This window comes from Watersipora subatra, chromosome 7 (assembly GCF_963576615.1).
Source record: "Watersipora subatra chromosome 7, tzWatSuba1.1, whole genome shotgun sequence".
NCBI classification, from domain to species: Eukaryota; Metazoa; Bryozoa; class Gymnolaemata; order Cheilostomatida; family Watersiporidae; genus Watersipora; species Watersipora subatra.
The window spans coordinates 35,205,608-35,232,793 of NC_088714.1; the positions used below are offsets into that span (position 1 = coordinate 35,205,608).

A 27,186-nucleotide genomic window follows, 5' to 3' on the forward strand; every position below is an offset into this window, starting at 1 on the left:
TAGAGTACTTTGTACACCGCTCATTGAAGTGAGTTCATATTATTCTGCTTGTCTCCTAAATGTTTTCATTTATGTATTTACCCTGTTGTCAACCTGTAAGAGTTGGTGTAAGAGGCAATGAGCTATTGAGATGATGAGTCACTCTCCGTGTCACAAATAATATTTCTTTTTTGTTATTGCCATGAACAGAATATAAAAATGTGTATACTTTGTTTAGTTAATAAAATAAAACATTAATAATTTTCACAATAGCTGACCTTCCTTCCATGAGACAATGTTACGTTGTTACAATGTTACATTGAAGATTTGGCTTGTTAACATGTAGAGATGGGCATATTAGTAGGTCGATATGCTATTGGTTTTTTAGCTCAACTGCATAAAAGGACTATTTTCACTGCATAATCATGTAATCCAAGTTCTGTGAGAAAATCTTTATGGGTCAAAGGAAGGCAAATGACACCACGATGGAAATATAAAAAGAATGCATAGCCTACTGTCAATATAATGGACTGTTTTTGCTGAGAGAGCCCGACTCCGAGACACTTAAACAATTATGCAAATAATAGTTGTGCTTGGACCATTCTTTGATTATTATGTAAATATGGAAAGTTGTTTTGTTTACAAATATTTCAGTACAGAACAAATTTTCATACCACCCTATCTAAAATAAAACGTAATGATTTGAATCGAACCTATTCACCAATGTAACATAACCTCATGGAAAGCGAGCGATTGTGCCCATAAGTAGATTCTCTAAAGTACTTTACAATGGAATAAGAAAATTGAGCTGCCATGGAGGTTTAAGCAGTCATGAGTCCGCTGGTTCATCTTTGTCTCTCCAGCTATCTGGACTCGTCTGGTCTTGTCTAACCCTTGACCTCTAGAACACCCAAATCTCCGAAGGTTTGGAGTTATCTCCGAATAACTTATGTTTGTTCTCTCTTCCAGCTAGATATGATCATCCCAGCCCAAAGTTATCTGTTTCATTATATTCTGACTCATCCTTCTCTACGCTTGCTGTATAACTAACACTGTTTTTTATCATACTGGCATGAGACAACTTTGAAGCATTGCTGGCGACGGATGAACTGGATTTGAGAGAGGAGCCACCAGAACCTTGTGAAAATGTAGGGATGTCTGGGAGCGCTCTCTTTACCACGGTTGGCGTCCGTGATCCAGATCTTCTGGAACAAAAAGCAACCACTTGGAATGGCGCACAGTAAAGTACATGATTACTAACCACTGCTAGTAATTAGCTCGGTTGTGACCAATCATCTCTAGAATATGACATTAGTAACGCTTCACAGAATGCGCCTCGTGAAAAACATGTTGTTCTGGCGTTCACATAGAGTTTCAACTGACTTGTTACAGTTGATTGACTAATATGGACCTCAAACAAATGAATTAGGTGAAGTTATACAATTTTAAAACAAAGTTATAACCTCTCAACCGATCAAGCTTTTGCTTCATAAGTTCTGTACTCGTGAACTGTATTCAAGCTTCTAGATTGGTGCGAGACATGATTAAATTTTGTATTACAAGAAAAGAGGCAATACACACCTGCTGGACTTGTTCACACTTAGATGTGGAGACAGTCTTTTCTTTACTATCCCTGACTTGGCTCGTGTTCTATATGGCGTGGTTCCATACGGTCGAGCATTACGTACTATTGGGCTATTCACATCGCCCATCTTTTTCCTCTCAGTAGCTTTGCGCTGGAGCACCACTTGTATTCTCTAGAATGTACAGGCAATCGGTCTTGATTAGCTTATATATTCTTAATTCAGAAATATGCTAAGCAATAAAAGCTTTAAATGTCAGCATCTTAAAAACTATGTAAGAATGCTGCCAGACAAGAGAACAATACGAGTCTATTATGCTCGGTGATTACCAATCGGATACTATACATGTACTACTATTTGAGAACTATGTACTATATGAGCAATGAACTACTTTTAACACATGTAATGAGCTGCGAATCAAAGTTTGAGTAGGTTGAGCAATGACCAAAGACCAAGCAATTAAAAAATTAGTCTAAAACTATCCCAAATTATTAGTAATATTCTGCAATTAATTTGTTAATCATTTGCTATAACTTATTGACAAATGGCAGAATCAACCCAAATCTGCCTAGATTGAATTCTTAGTGTTTTGTTAGCTAATTGGTGAGAATAGGGGACGGTGTGGGTTGGTGCTTTTAAGAAGATGAAAAGAGCCAAGAATGAGACCTCAACATGTATGAACATTAAACACAAGCAATCCTTCTGCCTTGTCAGTGGTTCTTAAAGGTTGACTTGCAACAAAATTCACATTACAGTTATTTGATATCAACAGATTCACCATGTCTTACTCTGCTGTGTTGTAGGTGCCAAATCTGTGAAAATGTGATTACAAGCTCTTAAAAGCTCAAAAACGAACAGTTAATCGCAGCCATCACAAAAACGCCGTTGTTGGGAATCTCTTTATTTCGATGATGTGCTCAAAAATTTTGGTTATTGTTTTGACATGTGATGTTATCACGTAAAATTAAAGGCCAATAAAAAGCTCAATATAAAACGTCTCGTAGCACTAGTTTACAAGAAACACTTCGGGTTCTACCGAAAAGCCCGTATCAAATATAGATGCTTGTTACTTTACAGTTTTGTTTTAGCCAGGTCTAATCATCTAGTCGTAATCTGATCATGTGACCCATACTTCCTGCCAAATGGCGCGAACAACTTCTGCGGCATTTTTGACGATCACAGGTGACCAACAGGCTCCTCGTGTTTATCAGTGGATGATATGCACTCCTTCGAACCAAGGTTAAAAAATTATATGAATATTCACGGTAGGTTTTGAGATATCAGTTTTGTTTTGAAACATCACTGTGTTCTTTGAACACAGTGATGTTAATATACAGTTCATTTTGTGCGCCAGTAAAATATATAAATCTTGAAAGTGAAATAATTATATTTTATTTTTGAATAAAGAAGAATTTGGTGAAAGCGCATATGAAACTGGTTCAGTACGTCCACCAAGGTTAAGAACCGATCCTTTAAATACAATAATTTAAAATAAACTAATTGCATCACTTCTAATGTTTCTGACATAGTACTGGCAGCACAGGTATATAATAATTATATAGGCCTACATATTATATAATTATATATGCCTTTTAATTAATAATTGCTGAGCATAATTTATATTCTATTAAATATAGTAATAAAGATATATTTAACATGATTTAAATGTTTTTGCTTTGCAAAATGCTTGTAAAAAGATTGTTGTAATCTAAAGATTTAAGTTTATAATGAAAGCCTTACTAAAAGTATCAAACAAATTAAGGGTAACAGGGCTAACATCTCGGTAAACTATAGGAACCAGAAATAAATGTTTAAGTTTTACCTTGTGGCCAACCAATGAAAACATTCATAACTATTTATTAGCAAAATAAGCATGGTCAATATATCTGACTATAGCCAACCTTGGCATATAGCCAACCTTGGCATATAGCCAACCTTGGCATATAACCAACCATGGCATATAGCCAACCTTGGCATATAGCCAACCTTGGCATATAACCAACTATGGCATATAGCCAACCTTGGCATATAGCCAACCTTGGCATATAACCAACCATGGCATATAGCCAACCTTGGCATATAGCCAACCTTGGCATATAGCCAACCTTGGCATATAGCCAACCTTGGCATATAGCCAACCTTGGCATATAACCAACTATGGCATATAGTCAACCTTGGCATATAGCCAACCTTGGCATATAACCAACCATGGCATATAGCCAACCTTGGTATATAGCCAACCTTGGCATATAGCCAACCTTGGCATATAGCCAACCTTGGCATATAGCCAACCTTGGCATATAACCAACCTTGGCATATAGCCAACCTTGGCATATAGCCAACCATGGCATATGCCAACCATGGCATGGTTGGCTATATGCCAAGGTTGGCTATATGCCAACCTTGGCATATAGCCAACCATGGCATATAGCCAACCTTGGCATATAGCCAACCTTGGCATATAGCCAACCATGGCATATGAAATTAAAACTTTCCAATGCTGGAGCAGATATTCTTATTAAATTCTATCGTAGTGTATTTAAATTGGAGAGCTCCTAACAGCAATGACAAATACACCAAGTAATTACACATTGAATTTAAGTAAGTACAACATATAAACTTTGTAAAAACATAAATTTTATGCAAAATTAATAAAGTAGTAACCAATAAAAAGTTTCTTATTATTAATTGACTTTAGAGACTTGCCAAAGGAAGTTTATGCTTGGCAGAGTGTATGGTCAGTGGTAAAGTGAGTGATAGAAATACATGACATAACTTATCATAACTTGCATTAAATATACTTTAGATTAATTTACCTTTTATGGTTTTTATAACTTAAGTTTTATTTTTTATTTCTGAAAGCTTTCTCCTAGTTACAAAATTTTAGTATTTAGAGAAAGTTTGGATGTCTTGCGTTAGAAATCTATTCAAACATTGGAAATCACTGTGTATGTCAAGATTAATATTTTCTAAAATTTTGATTTATATTTCAAAAAAGTTCTTGAGTAAAGATGACCAAAAGTTGAGGTTTTGCAGCAGAACAAAGGTTTCTGAAGAAAAGTTGGCCTCGGCATGCTTATATTGCTTTACCTTGTTCCATTATAATGTTTATCTACATCGATTTTGACATTGACCTTGACCTTTAGCTGAATACAAGATGCCTAAGGTAAGATTTGCTATGATAATTTCATGAAGAAAGGGCAAGCCTACTCACCGGAGGAAGTATATCTTCATCCACTAAATCAAGTAGATCTCCAGAATCCATCCTCTGCACGGCCCCGCCACTTCTGTGTCTTCTTCTCTCCGGTGGCGAGGAGTTGAACTCAGTTTCACTAGGTCGTCTCCTCTCTATTTGGTGACTAGCGTAGCTGTATATTGACATGGCTGTTGGTGAGTCTTCTCCAGAATTTTGCCTTACTGAGCCCCTAGCAATGTATGCAACAACGCATTACCTGACAGAAGTACATATGTAGTAGAATATTGTTTAGCCTGAGAGAATAAGATCTGAGCAGTTGAAGATAAAATACTAGGTTCAATGATAGAACCTTGCAACTTAGGACCATGTATGTTGCTAGCTGCCCTTTTCTCGGTTAGGTTTCCGAATAAAAAATTTACTTCCCCACGTTGCTATTTGCATACCCTGATTTCACTCACTAGTTATAAATCTGTTTAAAATGATTTGTTGAGGTGGGTTCTCTAATCCTTGAATTCAGGTTTTGATTATATTTTTGTAGCATCTACGGTGTATACAACTATGAACCATGTACTGTAAGTAGATTATGGACAATATCTACTGGATATACTAGTAAGTACTCTTTGCGGTAAGTACTTTATGGACAGTGTATACAAGTGCAGACTTTGCGTAGAAAGTGCACACAAAGTATAAAAGCACCTAGTGTTTGTGATACCGTAAGTACATTATGAAAGGCGTTTACACTGTATGCAAGTACATGTATGTTACATATATAGAACATATCATTTAATGTACTGGTTTAGGCTGCATTTCAATACAGATTAATTTAAACTTAACTATAAAATAGTAATAAACAATGAAAAAAGGAGAAATGGCTTAATGATGATAACACGTGGCCCTCTGCAAAAATTGGACAGCTTTACAACCTACATTTATGTCAAAAACATATTGACAAATGCATACAAAATGAACACCACTCTGTTTGAAGCGATATAGAGCCTCTGAACCACCAGCAGAGTGGGTAGCAAAGTAGAGGCCCGTCATGCATCCAATGTTTTAGAACAGCTTATCAGCTGCTCTAAATGCTTCCTCAGTTAGTCCAGAATCAGTTTTAATCCTTTGCCCCCCCCCCCCCCTCGCAGTTTTTTCTCAAACAACTTTCATACTTTCATGCCCTACACACCTTTCAACTCTGCAGCCCTTCTTAACTATTCTAATAGTTTAAAGCTTATAAATTCTGCTGCTAATATAATGATGTCAACTTACAGACATACTTACAGACATACTTATAGACATAGCACAGATATGGTACACACTAATCCATATTGTCAGCAATACAACACACACTTGTCTCTGCATAGAGAGTATTTATCAACGATAGTGTTACATTAGCTAACTTTTTCTGTTTTTGTGTTTTCGATTTACAAATAGTTGTAGAATATATATATGCACATCTTAAACAATTCCACCTCATTTCAAATGTTCTTCACCAAGTAGTTGGTGTAGTCTGTAAAAACATCCCATTTAGATTTGTTTGACTGGACAGTGTATTACCTTAGTCGATGATATTTTTTAGACCGACGTCGGTTAATTTATACCTTCCCCTGTTGTTGCTATGCTCGGATCATTAATCCTAGACAGCAAAGCGTTCACTTCATAAGTCCAAATGGTCATAGACCACCATGACGATTGACTACATACTGTCATAGACCACCATGACGATTGACAACATACTGTCATAGGCCACCATGACGATTGACTACATACTGTAGACCACCATGACGATTGACTACATACTGTCATAGACCACCATGACGATTGACTACATACTGTCATAGACCGCCATGACGATTGACTACATACTGTCATAGACCACCATGACGATTGACTACATACTACAAACTGTGGACTCACTGTGCAGGGCCCATGTATCTTGTCGCCAGCTCCTCTGGTTCATTAGGGACAGCATCTTTGAACTTTCGTCTTCCCATGAAAGGACTTTTTCCATTGGCTGTGCTGTATTGGCTGTAACCACTTGCCATGCTCAATGTATCCGCCGATTTCTGACCATATACCTTATACTTTTGTAGAGTGCCGTTTACTCCGATCTTGGGACTGGCACCACCTAATCTCCCGTCAACAGAGTCCAGGGTGTCTGTACTCCTCCGCAGCGCCCTGGGCAGACAGCAGAACAGCTAAATTGAGAATTTCTAGCAGTTTATTAAATGTTGAAAATTTGATTGCAATTCTATAGATCTGTTTAAAATGAGTGTTGTGGTTCGTTAATTAGTATGTACAGTGTATAGCAGGGCAGTTGCTCTACAGTAAGTACATTATGTACAGTGTATAACAGTGCAGTTGCTCTGCAGTAAGTACATTATGTACAGTGTATAGCAGTGCAGTTGCTCTGCAGTAAGTACAGTATGTACAGTGTATAACAGTGCAGTTGCTCTACAGTAAGTACAGTATGTACAGTGTATAGAAGTGCAGTTGCTCTACAGTAAGTACATTATGTACAGTGTATAGCAGGGCAGTTGCTCTGCAGTAAGTACATTATGTACAGTGTATAACAGTGCAGTTGCTCTGCAGTAAGTACATTATGTACAGTGTATAACAGTGCAGTTGCTCTACAGTAAGTACATTATGTACAGTGTATAGCAGTGCAGTTGCTCTACAGTAAGTACATTATGTACAGTGTATAACAGGGCAGTTGCTCTACAGTAAGTACATTATGTACAGTGTATAGCAGGGCAGTTGCTCTGCAGTAAGTACATTATGTACAGTGTATAACAGTGCAGTTGCTCTGCAGTAAGTACATTATGTACAGTGTATAACAGTGCAGTTGCTCTGCAGTAAGTACATTATGTACAGTGTATAGCAGTGCAGTTGCTCTGCAGTAAGTACAGTATGTACAGTGTATAACAGTGCAGTTGCTCTACAGTAAGTACATTATGTACAGTGTATAGCAGGGTAGTTGCTCTGCAGTAAGTACAGTATGTACAGTGTATAACAGTGCAGTTGCTCTGCAGTAAGTACAGTATGTACAGTGTATAACAGGGTAGTTGCTCTACAGTAAGTACAGTATGTACAGTGTATAGAAGTGCAGTTGGTCTACAGTAAGTACATTATGTACAGTGTATAGCAGTGCAGTTGCTCTACAGTAAGTACATTACAGGCAGTATATACAGCGGGTGTTACAGATTATTATCAATGTAGAGATCAGCTGAATCATGGATTATTGCCTTTGTAGTCGCTATGTTTCTTACCCCATCTTTTTCTACTTTTTTAGAAAGCTAAATACATTGTGAGTAGCAAATACGCACTGAAGTTGCATGGAGCCAAGCTTTTCCAGATCTCTTTGTTGGTGGTCCTCCAACCACTTTTCATATGATCTGTATCTCCGCAGACACATGATGATAACCAAGACCAACAACAGCAGCGCCAAAACATATCCAAGGATCATCACTAGCTGCAACGCAACAAATTTAGTATAGCATTTTGCTAACAAGTACAACCTTTTTATCCAAACTTATAAGTTTTAAAACTTTGAATGATTATAAATGGATTCTCACCAGCTCCGTACCCTGGAGGCCCTGAAAGTTGGCCCGTTCTGTGTTTCCGGTCACTCCTACAGTCGTCCCTCCTTCAACAACTCCAGTAGTCATTCCTGCATAGATTGTTTTATTACAAACAAGTTACAATTGAACTGACTTCTTAGTTCCCTTGAATACAACACATTTAAATATAATTCTGAGACAAACCCAGCTACGCCTGACTATTGAATGCATAATTCAAAAGAAACTCTACTTGCATCATCATTTTACAGTTGCTTACTTTTAGACTAATAAGCATGGCTTGTTTGACAGAGGGGAAAATTAAAGGTAAGCCGCCAATCTTTCCAAATCCATTCATTTTATTCATTTTATAATCAACCTGCCAATCGCATGTCAAATGCTGTAGACCTCTAGACCATGTTAGCTCTATTCATAATAAATTTGGTACTCTAAACCAATAATTCTTTAAATACTTGATAGAATTGACATAAATGCCTTCAAAATTGAAACAAAAAAATATTTACTAATAGAAAATATCTGAATATTTGTGAATGGCTGAGCGTTTGAATATGTAAGTATATGCATATCTTAATAAATAACATTTTCAATATCTATACAGCATCTATTTGCATCCAATGTTTTGACAAAACAGGATAGTATTGTGGGTACCTCTCTAAATGAATATTATTTTTCTATCGTCGCCTGACAAAATGTGCTGACCATGTGATAATAAACAGCAAGCGATTGGCAAATTTAAATAAGCAAGCAAAATGATTAGCAAGTTTGTCAACCAAAATAAGTTTTCAAATCATTCAATCTGGAATTAGTCATCTGGCTTACCCGGAGGCTCAACAGGGCTTATGGTACAAAGTGTCTCAATGCTGGGGCAGGTTATTGGTGATGGGTAGGAGCTGAGGCTAACGTTTGTGTTGCAAGTTGGCTTGTCACAACAATCATTGTTGTTGTATATCACCTGACAGACAAAGTATCTACTTAATGTTTACACTTACAGAAAAGACTGACAGACTTTTATTAATAAATGTATTGATAAGATATTTAAATTTTCTCACATTTTGATTTCGAAGCAAACCCAGAAATGATCTGAATTCACAACTATTTACAGTCTCAGCACGAATTCCTCTTGCGCATACAATCTTCAGAGTGGCTGGTAGCTCTGTGAAGGAGAGGCATGAGCTGAGCTGGTTGAACCTAACAAATATACACCGACTAGCATTAGAGTCAACAAGTATCACCAAGGTCTTAAAAAGCTATGATTTAGCAAGCTGGAACAATAAGATATTTTAGAATAATGTTTGTTCACTGAGGCTATGACCCAGATATGGTAGTTTTGGCTTGAAATCAAAGTTGCTGCACTTTTTCTCTGCTCTAGCTATGAGTACAAAATGGTAAGTTCAATCTCCCATACAGGAAGTGGACTGTTATAGATACCGCTCTACACTTGGCCTTACAGGAAGTAGACTGTTATAGATACAGCTCTACACTTGACCTTACAGGAAGTGGACTGTTATAGATACAGCTCTACACTTGGCCTTACAGGAAGTGGACTGTTATAGATACAGTTCTACACTTGGCCTTACAGGAAGTGGACTGTTATAGATACAGCTCTACACTTGGCCTTACAGGAAGTGGACTGTTATAGATACAGCTCTACACTTGGCCTTACTAAGGATCTCCAGAATAAGCCAGGCACGAATATTTAAATATCAAAGCAATATTTTATCTAGGGCAGAGATAACAAGCTTTGGTAGCTGTCCGCTAGTTTAAATAAAATAGGAATACAGTATCATTAACATTATTATTATTGCTAATATATTAATTATTATTGTAGCCATTATTGGTATTATCACTTCAATTATTAGTATTGTTATAAGTATCGATAGTATTAGTATTATTATTAGTATTAAAACTAGAACTATTAATATTTGTACATATTATCATCGTTATTATTATTCTCACTATTTTTAATTTTTTATTATTATTTTAGCCATTCTCAGTATTATGAGTGCTAGTACTCTTGTTAGTACTAGTATTAATATTGTTGCTAGTTTTAGTATTAAACATATTTTTTGAGATAAGAGGGAAATATGAAACAAACTTTCTTGTAACGCTTAGATCTAAAAGAAATGATACAATTTATGAATAAATGCATGTCCATAGACTTACTCATTTGTATCCGCTCCGCCATCCATCCTGAGTTCTTGCAGGGCAGGAGCTGATACAAAGTTAGCGAGGTTCTTTAGTTGATTTCCTCCGATATTTAACCTCTTCAACTTCTCAAGTATGATCGAGCTCGTTGACATGAAGTCTATCTGCTGCAGCTGATTGTTCTTGAGATTTATCTCCTCAACATTCGTGGTGCCTGAGAATGTTACATTGGAGAGCTCATTGAGGTGGTTGTCATGTAGGTCAAGGATTCTCAGTTTGCTCAAGTTTTGCAGATGCGTAGATACCTGTGAATAAGGATTGTTGCATTTGTTTTAACAGCAGCCAATTAAAAACCCTGAACTTTTTTTTCTATACAGACAAGCAGAAATTTGTTTGGATCGAAAATTATCTGTATCTTGAAATTTGTTCCAAGATCTGCTTCGCATGTTGGAATGTTTTAGCAAATACTACTTAGGAATACACTGTACTGTTTCAATAACGTCCACAACTTGAAAATTTATTCTATTAATTCTTTAATAAATATTATTACATGTAATATTAAACTAGTACATTGTAAAAAGCTAAACATAAAAATTAAATTGGTAAACTAATAATTAGTAGAAAGCGTTTTATAGTTGATATACTTTAGAGATACGTATAGACGGAAGGATGTTTGGCAATACCTATGCGCAGAAGGAGAGGAGGGAGTAGGGTACACTGGCTAATTGACTCTAACTAATACTAGATGACATCTAAACCAACTTATAGTTGGTTTAGATGTCATCTAGTTGCATCTACTGCATTGGTTATGTTATATTTTTACGTCTTATTTCAATGTGAATAGCCTCTTTAAGTTCGCTTACATTGTACCATAGGGGCAAGCACTTCAGTTGTGGACTCATACATTTGCTCTAACGTTATGTCGTATGTTAAGGGAACTGTACAACTCCATGAGTTCTCAAAAATAGATATCAATACAATCAATGAGGTTTCCTTAAAGGAGGTTTTACCGAACAGGATGTAGAAGTCCAATACTTTTGACCATAGCAGACATTCGGTAGTACACCATGTAGACCACAGCTACTAGCGATGATGTCAAAATAGGTTATGCACTCTCTGACTCATCTGTATGTCTGTATGTCTGTATGTCTCTTGGTCCACTGCATGTGATGACTAAATTTATGTCAGTGTTGCGTTAGACTCAATGCGTAATGAATGATTTTCAAATATGTTAATTTTACAACGTCTCTATTAGTTGTTTGGAAAGCTGTATCAAGCTTATTATGGTAATGAGGCTACAATTAAAACGGAGCAATGGAAAAGTAGCGTGTAGCGAGTCTGCTCTTATAGAAGTGGTGCATTTATACAGGAGTGGTGCAATTATATAAAAGTGGCGAGTAGCGAGTTTGCTCTTGTAACCCTTCCGCCATGCAATAATTTGTTAGCATCACGGGCTATCGCGTTCATTATACTAGACTACTAGAGACTACTCTTCGACTTGGGAATGTGCTGGAATGGCCCAGTGGCGGGGTGTCAGTCTATCAAACTAAGGCTTACTTACTGGTAAGTAACTCTAGTCAGTCACTTGAGTCATACAAATATGGACTAAGTAGCAGGTGATGGGAAGCTAGTGATAAGCTCTATTAAGTCAGTTTTTCTAGAGAGGCTAAAACATCTATTCGCTAAAGCTGACCCTATCAGGTGTGGTTAGCAGGTCCGCTAGATACGATTGGCTGGTAGTTAATTTGGTACCTAGTGTGTACCCATACCTGCCAACTCTCACGCATTGCCCACTCTTGGGTTGGCAGGTCTGTGTGTACCTGAGAAGGTACTGCCGAGTCATTTGTACACAACTGAGTACGCGAGTAGAAACTAGCACAACTGACTGTATCCACGGGGCAGGAACTGCAGCCAATAAATCAAGCATGAAATTACTATGTCACCTTTAGTACGTAGATGGTAGAGCGATTATTCAAAAACTGTCAAATGTTAATCGCAGTGTCTATGAACATGTATATCTATAGCTTTGCCTACTTGATTTCTCACCTCTGCTATGCCGCAGTCTGATATGTCCAGGGTTTCCAGATTATTCAAGTTACTAAATGAGCCGCTCTCTATCTGTAGGTCACCATTTCCTCTCAGGTACAATGACTTGACATTCTTCGCTACGCTGTAGAATAAAGTCTAACGCTAACACTCAGATATAACACTCAGATACTAATACTGGTACAATAATGCTAAAGCAATGTCAAATCTTAAACAGATGGGCTTCTTCCGCTTTGAGATTTCCTTGGTTAATAAAAGCTCATGGTCAATCGTTTTTTGTGTTGTGGAGAGTTCGCTCAGTTTAATAGAAGTAACCTAATAGAAGTACCCTTAATAGAAGGGTTAGTTAGAGGTGTGGCCATGAGTTAGAATTCTGTATAATGCAATATATTTCCAACATCCGCTGCGGTTTTCAACAGACGGACGGACACGAGTCTTATTATAGTAAAGATTTGATGCATCACCAAAGAAATACTGTGGCATAAACTAAATGCCTTTTCAGCCTATTACAGTCTTGCTAGCATTCACGAATCCATAACATAACACACTGGCTGACTTACCTTTGTCCAAGACTGGCTATTGTTTGAAGTCTATTGTTTTGGAGGTCTATGGTGAGAGAGCTTGGATTATTCAAAACTGGTCCTTGCGGATTAAAGGAAGTCAGGCGGTTGTTTTTCAAATCAAATGATTCAAGCAGACTGCTTGTCCTGAAACATATAAACTTGCTGTATAGAAGATTCCTGCTTGAAAGCAGGTTTTGGTAGAATGCCCGACAGATTAGTTAGCTCTTGAGGTTTTACGTGAGAAACGCTAGCCCTCTGAACACAAGAATCTCTCGAAGCGTCCGCCAATGGCAATTATGCGTTTTAGTACTTTTCTCAACAAAGTACATGTAACCTGCTTTTGAGCTCTTAAGGAAAAATAGAACAAAATATACGCAGTAAATAATGGTAATACTTATAAAAAACAACTTATAAAATGACAAACTCTTAACAATAACAACATTTAACTATTATGGCAAGACTATTTAGGCGTTATTTATGTACATGTATATATAACTTGAGAAACAATATCTTCTTTATTATATGAAATATCTATTGAGCATCGAACTGGATAAAAATCAGAACCACAAATAAAACATTTTTCTAATGAATGCTTAAAGAAGCTAGCTATATCAGCGTACAGAGTTTGTGATTCACTAAAAATCTGACTGATGACAGGAAGGGTCGCATGGAGTGCCAACCTAGAACTACGAGTGTTTACTGATGCTATACAAGAGCTAGCCAAACTAGTTCATTGAAGACCTATTTCAAACTCATGACCAAAATATTAGAGAACACGTATTTTATTAATGTACATGTACGCTGAGCACAACCATTCCATTGTTTATGCAAATATGCAAATTTAAGCTGCTATTCGACAAACTATCTGAGATGACTAACTTTCATACTACCTGACCTACAGACTACATGATCAACGATGGCCAACGATTTGCTTAGTTCAATTCTATCCAGCTAGATTTCAATTTAAAAAAAATAGCAATGGTTAAAAAATCAGGTATAGGTTGCGTTTGAACTCCAGTATCCGTTTAACTAATTTAACGCATTTAATGCAATTAACGTATTTAACACGTTTAACACATTTAACACATTTAACACAGCAAACAATCTTATGTGGAATGCTGTAAGATTTATGCAGTTTTATGGTTTTTGATAGGCTGATTTGTTATTCAAGAGATTACAGAGACATATCTACAAGTCTCTAGCATACTTACAGTACATTCGTGACTCTAGTATACTTACAGTAAATTCGTGACTCTAGTATACTTACAGTACATTTGTGATTCTAGTATACTTACAGTACATTTGTGACTCTAGTATACTTACAGTATATTCGTGACTCTAGTATACTTACAGTATATTTGTGACTCTAGTATACTTACAGTATATTCGTGACTCTAGTATACTTACAGTACATTTGTGACTAGTATACTTACAGTACATTTGTGACTCTAGTATACTTACAGTACATTTGTGACTCTAGTATACTTACAGTATATTCGTGACTCTAGTATACTTACAGTACATTTGTGACTCTAGTATACTTACAGTATATTCGTGACTCTAGTATACGTACAGTATATTCGTGACTCTAGTATACTTACAGTACATTTGTGACTCTAATATACTTACAGTACATTTGTGACTCTAGTATACTTACAGTACATTTGTGACTCTAGTATACTTACAGTACATTTGTGACTCTAGTATACTTACAGTACATTTGTGACTCTAATATACTTACAGTACATTTGTGACTCTAGTATACCTACAGTATATTTGTGACTCTAGTATACTTACAGTACATTTGTGACTCTAGTATACTTACAGTATATTCGTGACTCTAGTATACTTACAGTACATTTGTGACTCTAGTATACTTACAGTATATTCGTGACTCTAGTATACGTACAGTATATTCGTGACTCTAGTATACTTACAGTATATTCGTGACTCTAGTATACTTACAGTATATTCGTGACTCTAGTATACTTACAGTATATTTGTGACTCTAGTATACTTACAGTATATTCCTGACTCTAGTATACTTACAGTATATTTGTGGCTCTAGTATACTTACAGTACATTTGTTACTCTAGTATACTTACAGTACATTCGTGACTCAAGTATACTTACAGTGCATTTGTGACTCTAGTATACTTACAGTATATTTGTGACTCTAGTATACTTACAGTATATTTGTGACTCTAGTATACTTACAGTATATTCGTGACTCTAGTATACTTACAGTACATTTGTGACTCTAGTATACTTACAGTATATTCGTGACTCTAGTATACGTACAGTATATTCGTGACTCTAGTATACTTACAGTACATTTGTGACTCTAATATACTTACAGTACATTTGTGACTCTAGTATACTTACAGTACATTTGTGACTCTAGTATACTTACAGTACATTTGTGACTCTAGTATACTTACAGTACATTTGTGACTCTAATATACTTACAGTACATTTGTGACTCTAGTATACCTACAGTATATTTGTGACTCTAGTATACTTACAGTACATTTGTGACTCTAGTATACTTACAGTATATTCGTGACTCTAGTATACTTACAGTACATTTGTGACTCTAGTATACTTACAGTATATTCGTGACTCTAGTATACGTACAGTATATTCGTGACTCTAGTATACTTACAGTATATTCGTGACTCTAGTATACTTACAGTATATTCGTGACTCTAGTATACTTACAGTATATTTGTGACTCTAGTATACTTACAGTATATTCCTGACTCTAGTATACTTACAGTATATTTGTGGCTCTAGTATACTTACAGTACATTTGTTACTCTAGTATACTTACAGTACATTCGTGACTCAAGTATACTTACAGTGCATTTGTGACTCTAGTATACTTACAGTATATTTGTGACTCTAGTATACTTACAGTATATTTGTGACTCTAGTATACTTACAGTACATTTGTGACTCTAGTATACTTACAGTATATTTGTGACTCTAGTATACTTACAGTACATTTGTGACTCTAGTATACTTACAGTATATTTGTGACTCTAGTATACTTACAGTACATTTGTTACTCTAGTATACTTACAGTACATTCGTGACTCAAGTATGCTTACAGTGCATTTGTGACTCTAGTATACTTACAGTACATTTGTGACTGTGGTATACTTACAGTATATTCGTGACTCTAGTATACTTACAGTATATTCGTGACTCTAGTATACTTACAGTACATTTGTGACTTTAGTATACTTACAGTGCATTTGTGACTAGTATACTTACAGAACATTTGTGACAAAGGAACTGACATCTGTCAACTCATTGTTTGATAAGTCAAGCTTTTCGAGTTTCTTAAATCTGTGGAGGCCAAGCACTGTTGTTAGACGGTTTCCGCTGAACAACAATTTTCTTACAGATGTGACAGCGCTATGCGAAGATAGGTCAAGGACACTAAGGCTATTTCCTTCAAAATTATACTCGTCAGGTCCAATGATCTCGCTGAACAGTGTAGGATCAATCAAGTTGATCGCATTATTCTGCATTCGAAGTGTCTTCAAATTAACCCATTCATTTCTACAATTCAATGTGTATACATGCATAACATTGGCCGTGGTGTTTTCTCATTTCTGAGGGAAAAGTAGATTAAAAACCATTAGCTGCTATGCATGTCACAAAATTATTTGACAAAAAAAAATGATACGCATTTATTTTACTGGAAAACTCTTCTTGTTTTATGTTATGGTACTAGAATTAGACCTCCACATAATGCTATTCCTAAATTGTTTAATATTGTACAAATCTATCAGGTGAACTCTTCGGTGAACTTAAAACAACTTTTTAACTTCCAACAAAATTCTCTGACTGAAGAAGTTATTATGAAGTTGGATGATGGCAGATATTTAACTATGCATTAGTCTCATAGCCAATCCAGCGTGAAAATATTTTCGTATTAATGACCACAGCTATGCGTTGGATGTAGAGATTGTAAATATAGTGGCAGGTAGGTCTATAATATGAAAAACACACTCAGGTAGTAAAACAGTTTACAATGTAAAGATTCGAACGTGGTAGACGTGGTAGTAAATATGTTGAAAATAATTGGTAAGCCCACCCAGGTGGTAGTTATGCAGATAGTGAAAATATGTTAGATCCCGTAGATGGCAAACTCAAATGGTAAACAGACTCGCATGAGAGTGATAAAAAAGACACACTCGTATGACGGGCAAAATAACAATGTATAAACACTCTCTACACTAGATTGTTACAAGGTATAAACACTCTCTACGCTAGATTGTTGGCTGGCGAGTACAAAGCCTACCCAAATCCGGTTGGTATTAGCTCATCGATTGAGGTGAGCTGGGGGTTGTTGGCTATCTCGAGGAGTCGGAGGGAATGAGAGACGGGGCTCACCAGTGACCCTAGATGAGAGTTCTGTAAGCCTGTGAGGCTGTTGAGGTAGAGATACTCTACTCCGTTAAGGTAATCACTGTTCAGGAAGTCTAGGTCGGTGATAACGCAGTTAGTTAATTGAATCCTTATTATCTATGAAATAAAACACATCTACTAGTTATTTATACCTTGGCTAAGGCTATGAAAAAATATGTAATACAGATAGCTGGTTTATTTTAGATCATATGTTAACTTTAATTAATGTACATTAATAAAACCCCTTTTTCATTGAGTGTGTCTGTTTGTTAATCTGTGTCAACAGAATGCGTTTCCATAATTTTTAGCCGATTTCATTCAAACTTCCTACTCTTATGCCCTGCGCCTTCAATCAGGTCCCTGAAACTGTTCGGATTCAAAACTCTGTTTTGTTCGTGAGAACGAGCCTCTCAAACACTCACTCGCAGGCTGTCTGATTAAAGTGAGGGAAATCCCAGGCATCGACAAGCTCACTGCTAGTTGGACATAAAAACCTAAACAAGCAGAGATTAACGTCTGCAAATAAGTTTTCAGCTTCTTTTTACATATAAGAACTTCTAGAATTAAATAAATCTCATATGATAAGAATGTCATACACGTTACAAAAACTCATCCGCCACTGAAAGGGTCAATAACTAAGTCAATAACGAATCACAGTTTTTTTACCTTGCCAGCCTCTAGTCCACTGATACTATCATAGACAGAGTTATCTAATCCTGTTAAGTCGTCGTTATCGCAGTCAATGGAGTTACTCCCAACAGCTTCGGTAAAACAGCTAGGTATAGTTTGACTCCGTACTAACGATGTCAGGCTTAAACATATAACTCCGACAATATAAATCCGCAGTGGCATTTCAGAATATGCGTGCCTTCTCCAACAGCCACCTAAAATCAAAAGACTCCAGTTGGTGTTTTCAGATGAAGAGAGAGAGAGGGAAATGGTGTTCAGAAGGAGCCACAGGGCTGACTTTTGCTCATAAAGGCACAAGGCTGAGTCAGCGTGTGTAAGATCTCTTTGTGTCACACGATGATAATAAGCAGCGACTACCATATGAGTCAACTGTCCAGGATATGCTGCAAGTCACATTCGGGAGAGATTTAGTATACAGTCGCACCCGCTTACATATACAGTAGCATTTATGACTATAGATACACACCATAGATACAGAAACATAAGTTGAGAAAGTTTCATCCTATTTAAAAATATATATTTATACAAAAATCGAGTTATCTAAAGACGCCATTGTACGTTGTTATAAAACCTCCATCTATTTGACTTATAACAAAACTAGTAGTTGATAAGTCTGTTTACAAAAACATACCTTATTTTCAATATGCGATAAAATTTACTAGCACTATCTTTGTTGAATATAGTAAAAGTATCGTGATTGTATGAATTTATCTATTTCAGTACTTGCTATGTCTGATCACCAATTTTTAGTAAGCAATAGGGAGATAGCGAGATTTTTCCAGAATTGTGCTTTCTGTTTACGCTTCGACAATTTAACCAATCAAATGAATTCTACACCGCTGTTACAAACAGAGCGTCAACATAACTTAAAAACAATGAGCTTCGCCCGAACAGGGACTCGAACCCTGGACCCTCAGATTAAAAGTCTGATGCTCTACCGACTGAGCTATCCGGGCACTCGATTTTCATCGGTGTTAAGACAAGAGCTATGCACAAATAGCTCCGCCCACTACACTTAACGTAAGAACAGATAAATCCAACTGTGTGAAAGCAAGCGGCTTCAAATTGAATGTTATTTCCATTTGTCTTGAGCAAAAATAAGTTTAGTTCAGGTTACTAGAATGGCATGAGTTACTGGCTTACTGCAACAATAAAATCCATACACTCTTGCATGCAAATACCAATCTAATGTTACTCTTGTCCACCAATGTCCTTTACCAACTCAACAACATTGTAATTATAACACACCTACATGAAGTTTGATCAATGATATACAGCCCCCCATACATGGGGCTGTATATCATTGGTTTGATTAAATTCTGACGACTGCTTAAAATGAAGCAAATGGTTTTCTTAAGGGTTTTATTTTACCCTATCCATTTTTTACTTAGAAAATTATACAATACAAAAGAAGAAGAGTCCCATTAGAATGAACTGTTAGTAGTGATTAGGAGTGCATAACATATACAGATATGATGTTTGGATGAGAATAAGTAATACCAAACAGCTATTCACAAATATGACTGGTCATTATATAAGCTCTCCAAGATGTTCTGCAGAATAAAGCAAAATAACTTGTCATTTTGGAAGCATAAGGCTTTGGAATAAATTTATTGAAACAAAAGTTTTTCAAACACATTTATTATTTTTAAATTTCAAGTTGTAGCTCATTGTAATCTTGAGAAGACAATTACAAGTTTCAACTTTTTACCACTAATACTTTATGAATAAATAGACAGTTTTTATGAATAGTTTAAATTTGTGATCTCAAGGTTGCCAGTGTGAATGTGAAAGTCAAGAGAACATAAAAACATGTATTTACCATTTTTTTTGGTCAATGGCATTGCTGACACAACTAATCACAGCCCAGAGGCTAAGATCTGAGTTGGTACTTGTAAAAGGCAAATACCAACAGCTACTTGATACTTAGGGATGTTTGCTATAAGCTCACTAGTAGAAGCTTGTTATATTTCAGTTAATATTGTTAAAATGGCTAAATTATGGAACATCAGAAGAATTTTTAAAATAAAAAATGAAGTCCGTTTAGAAACTAGAGAAATTATTAGAAACTAACAACAGTTATAAATGACTATTTATTAATTAGTGGATCCATTGATTCAGGAGGACAGCAATAACTACAAGTACAACAGTTGGTAGCTAGAGTTCAAGAGTTCAAACTGCTTAGAGTTCTACTTAAAGTCTCTGACCTATTAGTTGATATATATAAATATAGGGTATATATATAATAGAAAAAATATTAGGAGTAACGTAGATTTTTAATACAAGCGCTACAAATCTTTTTTGCGCGATGCACTCCTCAGGTGCGGTTTGTATATATATATATAATTATATATAAATAAAATTGTTTCCTCACCCCAGTTAACCCGTATGGGTGGTAATTTCTGCTCTAACTCGGGTCTTCTACCAAAAACTTGGAGTTTGAGCACTCGCCTCAAGATCTTAGCTGTTCCCAATAGCGCACTTTTCTGCAACTCACCTGAGTTGATTGCTGTTGGTATTTGGGCAAGCCACATTTTATGCGCCGGTGTTATTGCGCCCAGTGCCCCAATGACTACTGGGATTACAGTTGTTCTTGCATCCCAGCATTTTTCAATCTCTTCTCCTAGAGGGAGATATTTCTCTACCTTCTCTTTTTCTTTGCTGGCTATATTGTAGTCATTGGGTACTGCTATATCTATTATAGTAGCCCCCTTGTTCTCCTTGTCCATCACCACTATATCTGGTTGGTTTGCTAGGACATGCTTGTCAGTCCGGATGTAGAAGTCCCAGAAAACCTTAGCGTGGTCATTTTCATTGACCTTACCAAGAGCTTCCCACCAGTGTTGTGGTTTATTAAGGCCATACTCATCACATAGACTTTTATACACAATACCTGCGACATGATTATGTCGCTCAGTGTATGCGTTTCCTGCTAGCTGCTTGCATCCACTGATGATGTGTTGGATGGTCTCAGGCGCATATTTGCACAGTCTGCATCTAGGATCGTCTCTAGTGTGATAGATTTTTGTTTGAAGTTGCCTTGTTGGGAGCACTTGCTCCTGGGCTGCCATGATTAGTGACTCTGTATTGGCCGTTAGGTTTCCTTTGTTCAGCCACATATATGTCTGGTGAAGATCGCCAACCTTAGATATTTGTCGGTGGTAAGCACCATGAAGAGGTTTCGTGTGCCAATCAATTTCCTCATCATCAGGGCGAAGCTCCATTGTAGGAGCAGCCGATTGAAATTCAGCTAGCAACTTATCTGAAGTGGCCATGGAGGCTGCATAGGCTTTGATGCTTTGTTCTTCCTCTTTCACTGTCTGCTGTACACTTTTGAGTCTCCTACCGCCATCTTTCCTATCGAGATACAATCTAGTAGTATCAGATTTTGGGTGGAGTGCTCCATGCATGGTCAGCAGTTTACGAGTTGCTATATCTGTTTCCTTGATGGCTTCCTCAGTCCACTTTATTGTGCCTGCTGGATACCTTATTACTGGCAGTGCGTAGGTATTTATTGCCATGACTTGGTTCTTGGCATTGAGCTGGCTACGTAGGACCTGCCGAAGGTTTTTCTTGTATTCGGTAATGGCTTTGTGACGTACTTCGGCTTCGTGGTTGATGTTGCTTTGCATAATCCCCAAGTACTTGTACCCTTCTTCTATATCTTTGATGGTACCATTTGGCATTCTTAGGCCATCTGTGAGCATCGAATGGTCTTTCTTAAGAATCAGCCTTCCACATTTCTCAATACCGAAGGTCATTCCGATGTCTTTGCTGTATACCTGAGTGAGGTGTATTAGCGAATCAATGTCCCTTTCTTTGTTAGCGTACAGCTTGATGTCATTCATGTAGAAGAGGTGGTTTATCTTGGTGTCACTCTTAAACTGGTACCCATATTGAGCCTTCTCCGGCATACTGCTTAGAGGGTTTAGGCATATGCAGAAGAGCAGCGGTGATAAGGAGTCACCTTGATAGATGCCTCACCTAATTTTTACACTCGCCAGCTTTTTGCCATTAGCCTCCAGTTCCGTCTTCCATTTGGTCATTGACATCTTGATGAATGCCACAAGAGCAGGGTAAACATTGTACATACTGAGGCACTCAAGTATCCAACTATGGGGAATTGAGTCATAGGCCTTTTTGTAGTCAATCCAAGCCATGGTAAGATTGGTATGCCTTCTCCTGCTGTCTTAACAGACCGTCCGATCCACCAGTAACTGATGTTTGGCTCCTCGGGTGTTGCGCCCAATTCCTTTCTGAGCACTGGTCATATAGTGACTCATGTGCTCTTCCAGTTTGTCTGCAACTATTCCTGAGACCAGTTTCCAGGTGGTGGGGCAAGCACGTTATTGGTTGATAGTTTTTGGGAATCGGCCCCTGCTTTGGATCTTTTATCAGAAGTACACTTCGTCCTTTGGTCAGCCATTCTGGATGGTCACCTTATTCTATTAGGCATTCCATCTGCTTAGCCATCCTAGTGTGAAGTGATGTCAATTTCTTCAACCAGAAGGCTTGAATCATGTCATAGCCAGGTGCTGCCCAGTTCTTCATACGCTGCACTCTGCAATTGATGTCCACTTCGCTGATGGTGAGTCCTTGCTGAGCCACAGTGTGTTGATGGCTCTCTTTAAGCCTCTTCAGCCAGCTTGCAGTGGTGTTATGAGTAGTCTCTTTCTCCCAGATGTCTTTCCAGAACTTTGAAGTGCTGGATCGGGGAGGATCTGACATTGGCTTCTGCAGTTCACCTTTGAACTGGGAATACACACTAGATGGATTATTGATGAACAGTTCGTTCATTCTCTTGTTATCCCGCTCTTTGGTGTACCGCTTCAGTCGTGCCCAGAATGCTACTAGCTGCTGTTTGGCAGATTCTAGAGCTTCTATTGTGGCTTCCCTTTTTGGACGCTCCAAACTGTGGTTATATCTCTCACTGAGCCTACTAGCTTTTTTGCGCAAGTCCTTGATCTTATTTTGTAGCCTCAGCTGCCAGGATGGAATGGCTTGAAGCCTTGTTGGCACTGGCTTAATACCCATATCCTCCAAGATGATGGTTGCTGTACTGTAGATTAGGGCATTAGTCTTACTGATCGATCCAGTTGAGATTGACTCCAGTGCCAAGTTAATGTCTTCTAACAGCTTCTTAGGAATGCTAACTCTTTGTAGTGGTACCCTGCTTCCATAATCATTAGCAGCTGGCATCTTGTTGATGATATTTTCCGCAAGCTTTTTCACCCTTGGGTCAAGGTCAAAGTGCATGTCTTCTTCAACCCGTTAGTCAACACAAGATTGTGTATGTGTGACAGTGTGTTGCTATGCACTCCTCGTTCGTCGAGGCTACTTGGGTGAACTGTTCCCTAATTTCATCTACCTCAAGTTCCGATATGGGGTGCCGTTTGATTATGTTACTCCTCTGAGCTACAAGCTGCTTAGCGGTTTGTGGCAATTCAGGGCGCATTTTTATCCACAATTGACGCATCCTTCCCATGTAGCCCCACTTTTGAAGTTCACTCATAAAGTAGCAATGCATGAGGTCCGTGTTATCAGTTCGAGTCCATTTCATCCGTTTTGACCCAGTAGCCCATTTTTCACTGTCTTGTCCTGGTTCAGCTACAGGCAGCGCGGACCTTGTTTGACCGGGCTACGTCCGAGCCGGCATGGCTTTGGTTATTGCACTCATCATAGAGGTTGTAGACGTTATACAAGCAAGGGTCTTGTCTAAGGACCACCAGAAAGGTGCAGTTGTTGGGGTTTGAACCTAGTACCTAATGATCACTGTCCCGATACCTTACCAACTGCGCTATTTGTCCTGTATATATATATATACATATATATATTATATTATATATATTTATATTATATTAAATTATATATATAATAATATATTATAATATTATATATAAATACATAATATTATAATATATAGATATATTATATATATCATCATTATATAAAGCTGTTCGCTCACATACTGGCTAATATCGCGCAGGCTAATAGCGAAAAACCCTCACTACTTATCATTGTTTCTAAGACAAAACACTTTTCTCATGATATGTAGTTTGAAAGTTAGAATGACAAATGTTGTTATATGTTAAATACAAATTGATTTTCTGTCTAAAGAATTTTCTATTACCCGGGCAACGCCGGGTAGCACAGCTAGTATATATATATGGAATCATAAGGCAAAAATATTGTATAGACGTAAAGAGTGGTCTACAAACCCATGGTAATTATTTAATACAATCACTTCCTGGTAAAAATCATCATCATTAAAAATTACTAACAAAACAATATGATAACCTTAGTAACTACAGTTACCTAAATAAATTCAGTGCATATTGTTGTTCTGATCTACAAGAAAGTGTAACATTACGATGTACTACATGCAGAGTTCTTACCTTCGAGGTGAACGTGTAAAATAAACGCTGAATCTAACTTATATGAATTTAGCTTACTAAAAACATACTTGAAGAAAATTTCAGTATGTATTTTAGTAAAATTTTAGCTAAAATTTTATCACTTATCTGTTTGCGAACTCATTAATACCAGAACGGATGACGCTGATCTAAGATTCAGCCACACTAGATCTAGATGTTCCATACTAGTTGGTGACTAGCAGAAGGTGTAGTCAATGTAGTTGGAGTCTGGTATAAGGTGTAGTGGATGTAGCTGGTGTCTGGTATAAAGCGTAGTGGATGTAGCTGGTGTCTGGTATAAGGCGTAGTGGATATAGTTGGTGTCTGGTATAAGGTGGAGTGGATGTAGCTGGTGTCTGGTATAAGGTGTAGTGGATGTAGTTGGTGTCTGGTATAAGGTGTAGTGGATGTAGTTGGTGTCCGGTATAAGGCATAGTGGATGTAGTTGGTATCTGGTATAAGGTGTAGTGGATGTAGTTGATGTCTAGTATAAGGTGTAGTGGATGTAGTTGGTGTCTGGTATAAGGTGCAGTGGATGTAGTTGGTGTCTGGTATAAGGTGTAGTGGATGTAGTTGGTGACTGGTATAAGGTGTAGTAGATGTAGTTGGTGTCTGGTATAAGGTGTAGTGGATGTAGTTGGTGTCCGGTATAAGGCATAGTGGATGTAGTTGGTATCTGATATAAGGTGTAGTGAATGTAGTTGGTGACTGGTATAAGGCGTAGTGGATGTAGTTGGTGTCTGGTATAAGGTGCAGTGGATGTAGTTGGTGTCTGGTATAAGGCATAGTGGATGTAGTTGGTGTCTGGTATAAGGTGGAGTGAATGTAGTTGGTGTCTAGTATAAGGTGTAGTGGATGTAGTTGGTGTCTGGTATAAGGTGCAGTGGATGTAGTTGGTGTCTGGTATAAGGTGCAGTGGATGTAGTTGGTGTCTGGTATAAGGTGTAGTGGATGTAGTTGGTGACTGGTATAAGGTGTAGTAGATGTAGTTGGTGTCTGGTATCAAGTGTAGTGGAAGTAGTTGGTGTCTGGTATAAGGTGGAGTGGATTTTTCGTGGAATACTAGTTGGAATACTAGATTTAGTTTTAACTCTGACAAATTCACTCTATCTACATGTACATGTATTTGTCTTCACTTCAAAACTGATCTAGTGATTAAGAGCGATGAGTTTCGAGGAAAACTGAAATTAGAACTAGTAATGAACTGGTAACTACTAGTAAGAAAACCAATAAGCTGACTATATAGCCATAAAGGTTTTTTATTGGCCCAAAAATGAACATAACGAAAAGACATCAGCATGACGTCGTAAAGCTTGCAAAGGCCACAGCTATTGGCCTTTGTTTCATAAGAGCTAGTAAAATAATTGATAAAAGATATATTAATAGTTGCAAAATAATACGAAGATTAATTAATTTACAAGTAAATTCCCAGAAAGGGCTTCAGTCTATTATTAGGATAATATGGGTTATCGACGATATTTATGAAACATATATGTATGTTAAAGGCTATCATTGGTGTTAACCAAGGACAATGGTAAAGAGAGATTTTTTCATTTTTATACTACACAGGCATAATTTTAACTACATGTATGACTCTGTATACACACTTTTGTATACCATACAAGTAGTTTGATGAATATGCATTGTCTCTGCATCTCTCTAGAGTTATAGTTTGAGTATATCAATCATTATTATTGAGGTACTCAGTTGTTTCTAATCAGTTGGTTGATTAACAGTCTAACTCTCAGTCTAACTCTCAGTCTAACTCTCAGTCTAACTCTCAGTCTAACTCTCAGTCTAACTCTCAGTCTAACTCTCAGTCTAACTCTCAGTCTAACTCTCAGTCTAACTCTCAGTCTAACTCTCAGTCTAACTCTCAGTCTAACTCTCAGTCTAACTCTCAGTCTAACTCTCAGTCTAACTCTCAGTCTAACTCTCAGTCTAACTCTCAGTCTAACTCTCAGTCTAACTCTCAGTCTAACTCTCAGTCTAACTCTCAGTCTAACTCTCAGTCTAACTCTCAGTTTAACTCTCAGTCTAACTCTCAGTCTAACTCTCAGTCTAACTCTCAGTCTAACTCTCAGTCTAACTCTCAGTCTAACTCTCAGAAAACAGACAAGTTTGGAAACCAAGTATTTTTAACGACCTGACGGAAGCAGCGAAGCACATGCGTGTGAAGTGTGGATGCAATCGATCAAAAAATGTGGAAATACAGAATGTTTGTACAAACTAACAGACACATACATGCACGTGTGCCCATGCACGCATGCACACACACATGCATGCACATACAACAAAGTTTCAACAAGGGGCACACACCTTTGTCAACAAAGGGTTCATAAGGAAGTTACTGATATTGCCTGTCTGCGTGCTATTTGCACATTGCCCATAGCTTAATTGCTTATGTGAAAATGTTTCAGAATATTAGAAAACGATGTGATTAAAAAAGAAGTCTCAAGAAATTCACGCTCAAATTTAGGCTGAACAAAAATAAGAAGCCTAAGGCATAGCACAGAACTGTCAAAAATCCTATTAAATGAAGAAAGCTTTGAAAAGTTGACTGAAAATTTTTTTATA

General features: G+C 37.3%; 2 protein-coding genes and 1 non-coding gene across 4 annotated transcripts; 1 reads left to right on the forward strand and 2 right to left on the reverse strand.

The window, feature by feature from the left end:
* Positions 1-416: 416 nt before the first annotated feature.
* Positions 417-18,935, reverse strand: LOC137401243 (uncharacterized). 2 transcript variants are annotated; one of them, XM_068087658.1, is made up of 15 exons: positions 18,828-18,935; positions 18,173-18,390; positions 17,400-17,623; positions 16,364-16,654; positions 13,082-13,228; positions 12,522-12,645; positions 10,494-10,780; positions 9,380-9,518; positions 9,150-9,282; positions 8,328-8,422; positions 8,079-8,224; positions 6,670-6,930; positions 4,777-4,987; positions 1,561-1,736; positions 417-1,181 (listed from the first exon to the last, which is right to left on the reverse strand). In XM_068087658.1, exons 2-15 carry the CDS (start codon positions 18,356-18,358, stop codon positions 959-961), a joined length of 2,643 nt encoding a protein of 880 aa, XP_067943759.1. In that variant the 5' UTR covers positions 18,359-18,390; positions 18,828-18,935; the 3' UTR covers positions 417-958. The 2 variants fall into 2 exon arrangements, with proteins under 2 accessions (XP_067943759.1, XP_067943758.1); XM_068087657.1 differs by having other exon boundaries at positions 417-1,184.
* Positions 18,936-19,079: 144 nt separating this feature from the next.
* Positions 19,080-19,152, reverse strand: Trnak-uuu (transfer RNA lysine (anticodon UUU)). Its single transcript has one exon. It is a non-coding gene; the product is annotated as a tRNA-Lys (tRNA).
* A 4,565-nt stretch (positions 19,153-23,717) lies between these two features.
* Positions 23,718-26,759, forward strand: LOC137400710 (serine-aspartate repeat-containing protein C-like). Its single transcript, XM_068087044.1, has 2 exons — positions 23,718-23,726; positions 26,346-26,759. Exons 1-2 carry the CDS (start codon positions 23,718-23,720, stop codon positions 26,757-26,759), a joined length of 423 nt encoding a protein of 140 aa, XP_067943145.1.
* The last annotated feature ends 427 nt before the right edge of the window (positions 26,760-27,186 follow it).

Coding starts and splice junctions, on each gene's coding strand:
- LOC137401243 (XM_068087657.1), bottom strand. CDS start 18,358: ATGCCACTGCGGATTTATATTGTCGGAGTTATATGTTTAAGCCTGACA. Junction 12,646..13,081: donor ATAGCCAGTCTTGGACAAAG/GTAAGTCAGCCA, acceptor TTTATTCTACAG/CGTAGCGAAGAATGTCAAGT. Junction 6,931..8,078: donor CTTGGCTCCATGCAACTTCA/GTGCGTATTTGC, acceptor CTGTCTGCCCAG/GGCGCTGCGGAGGAGTACAG.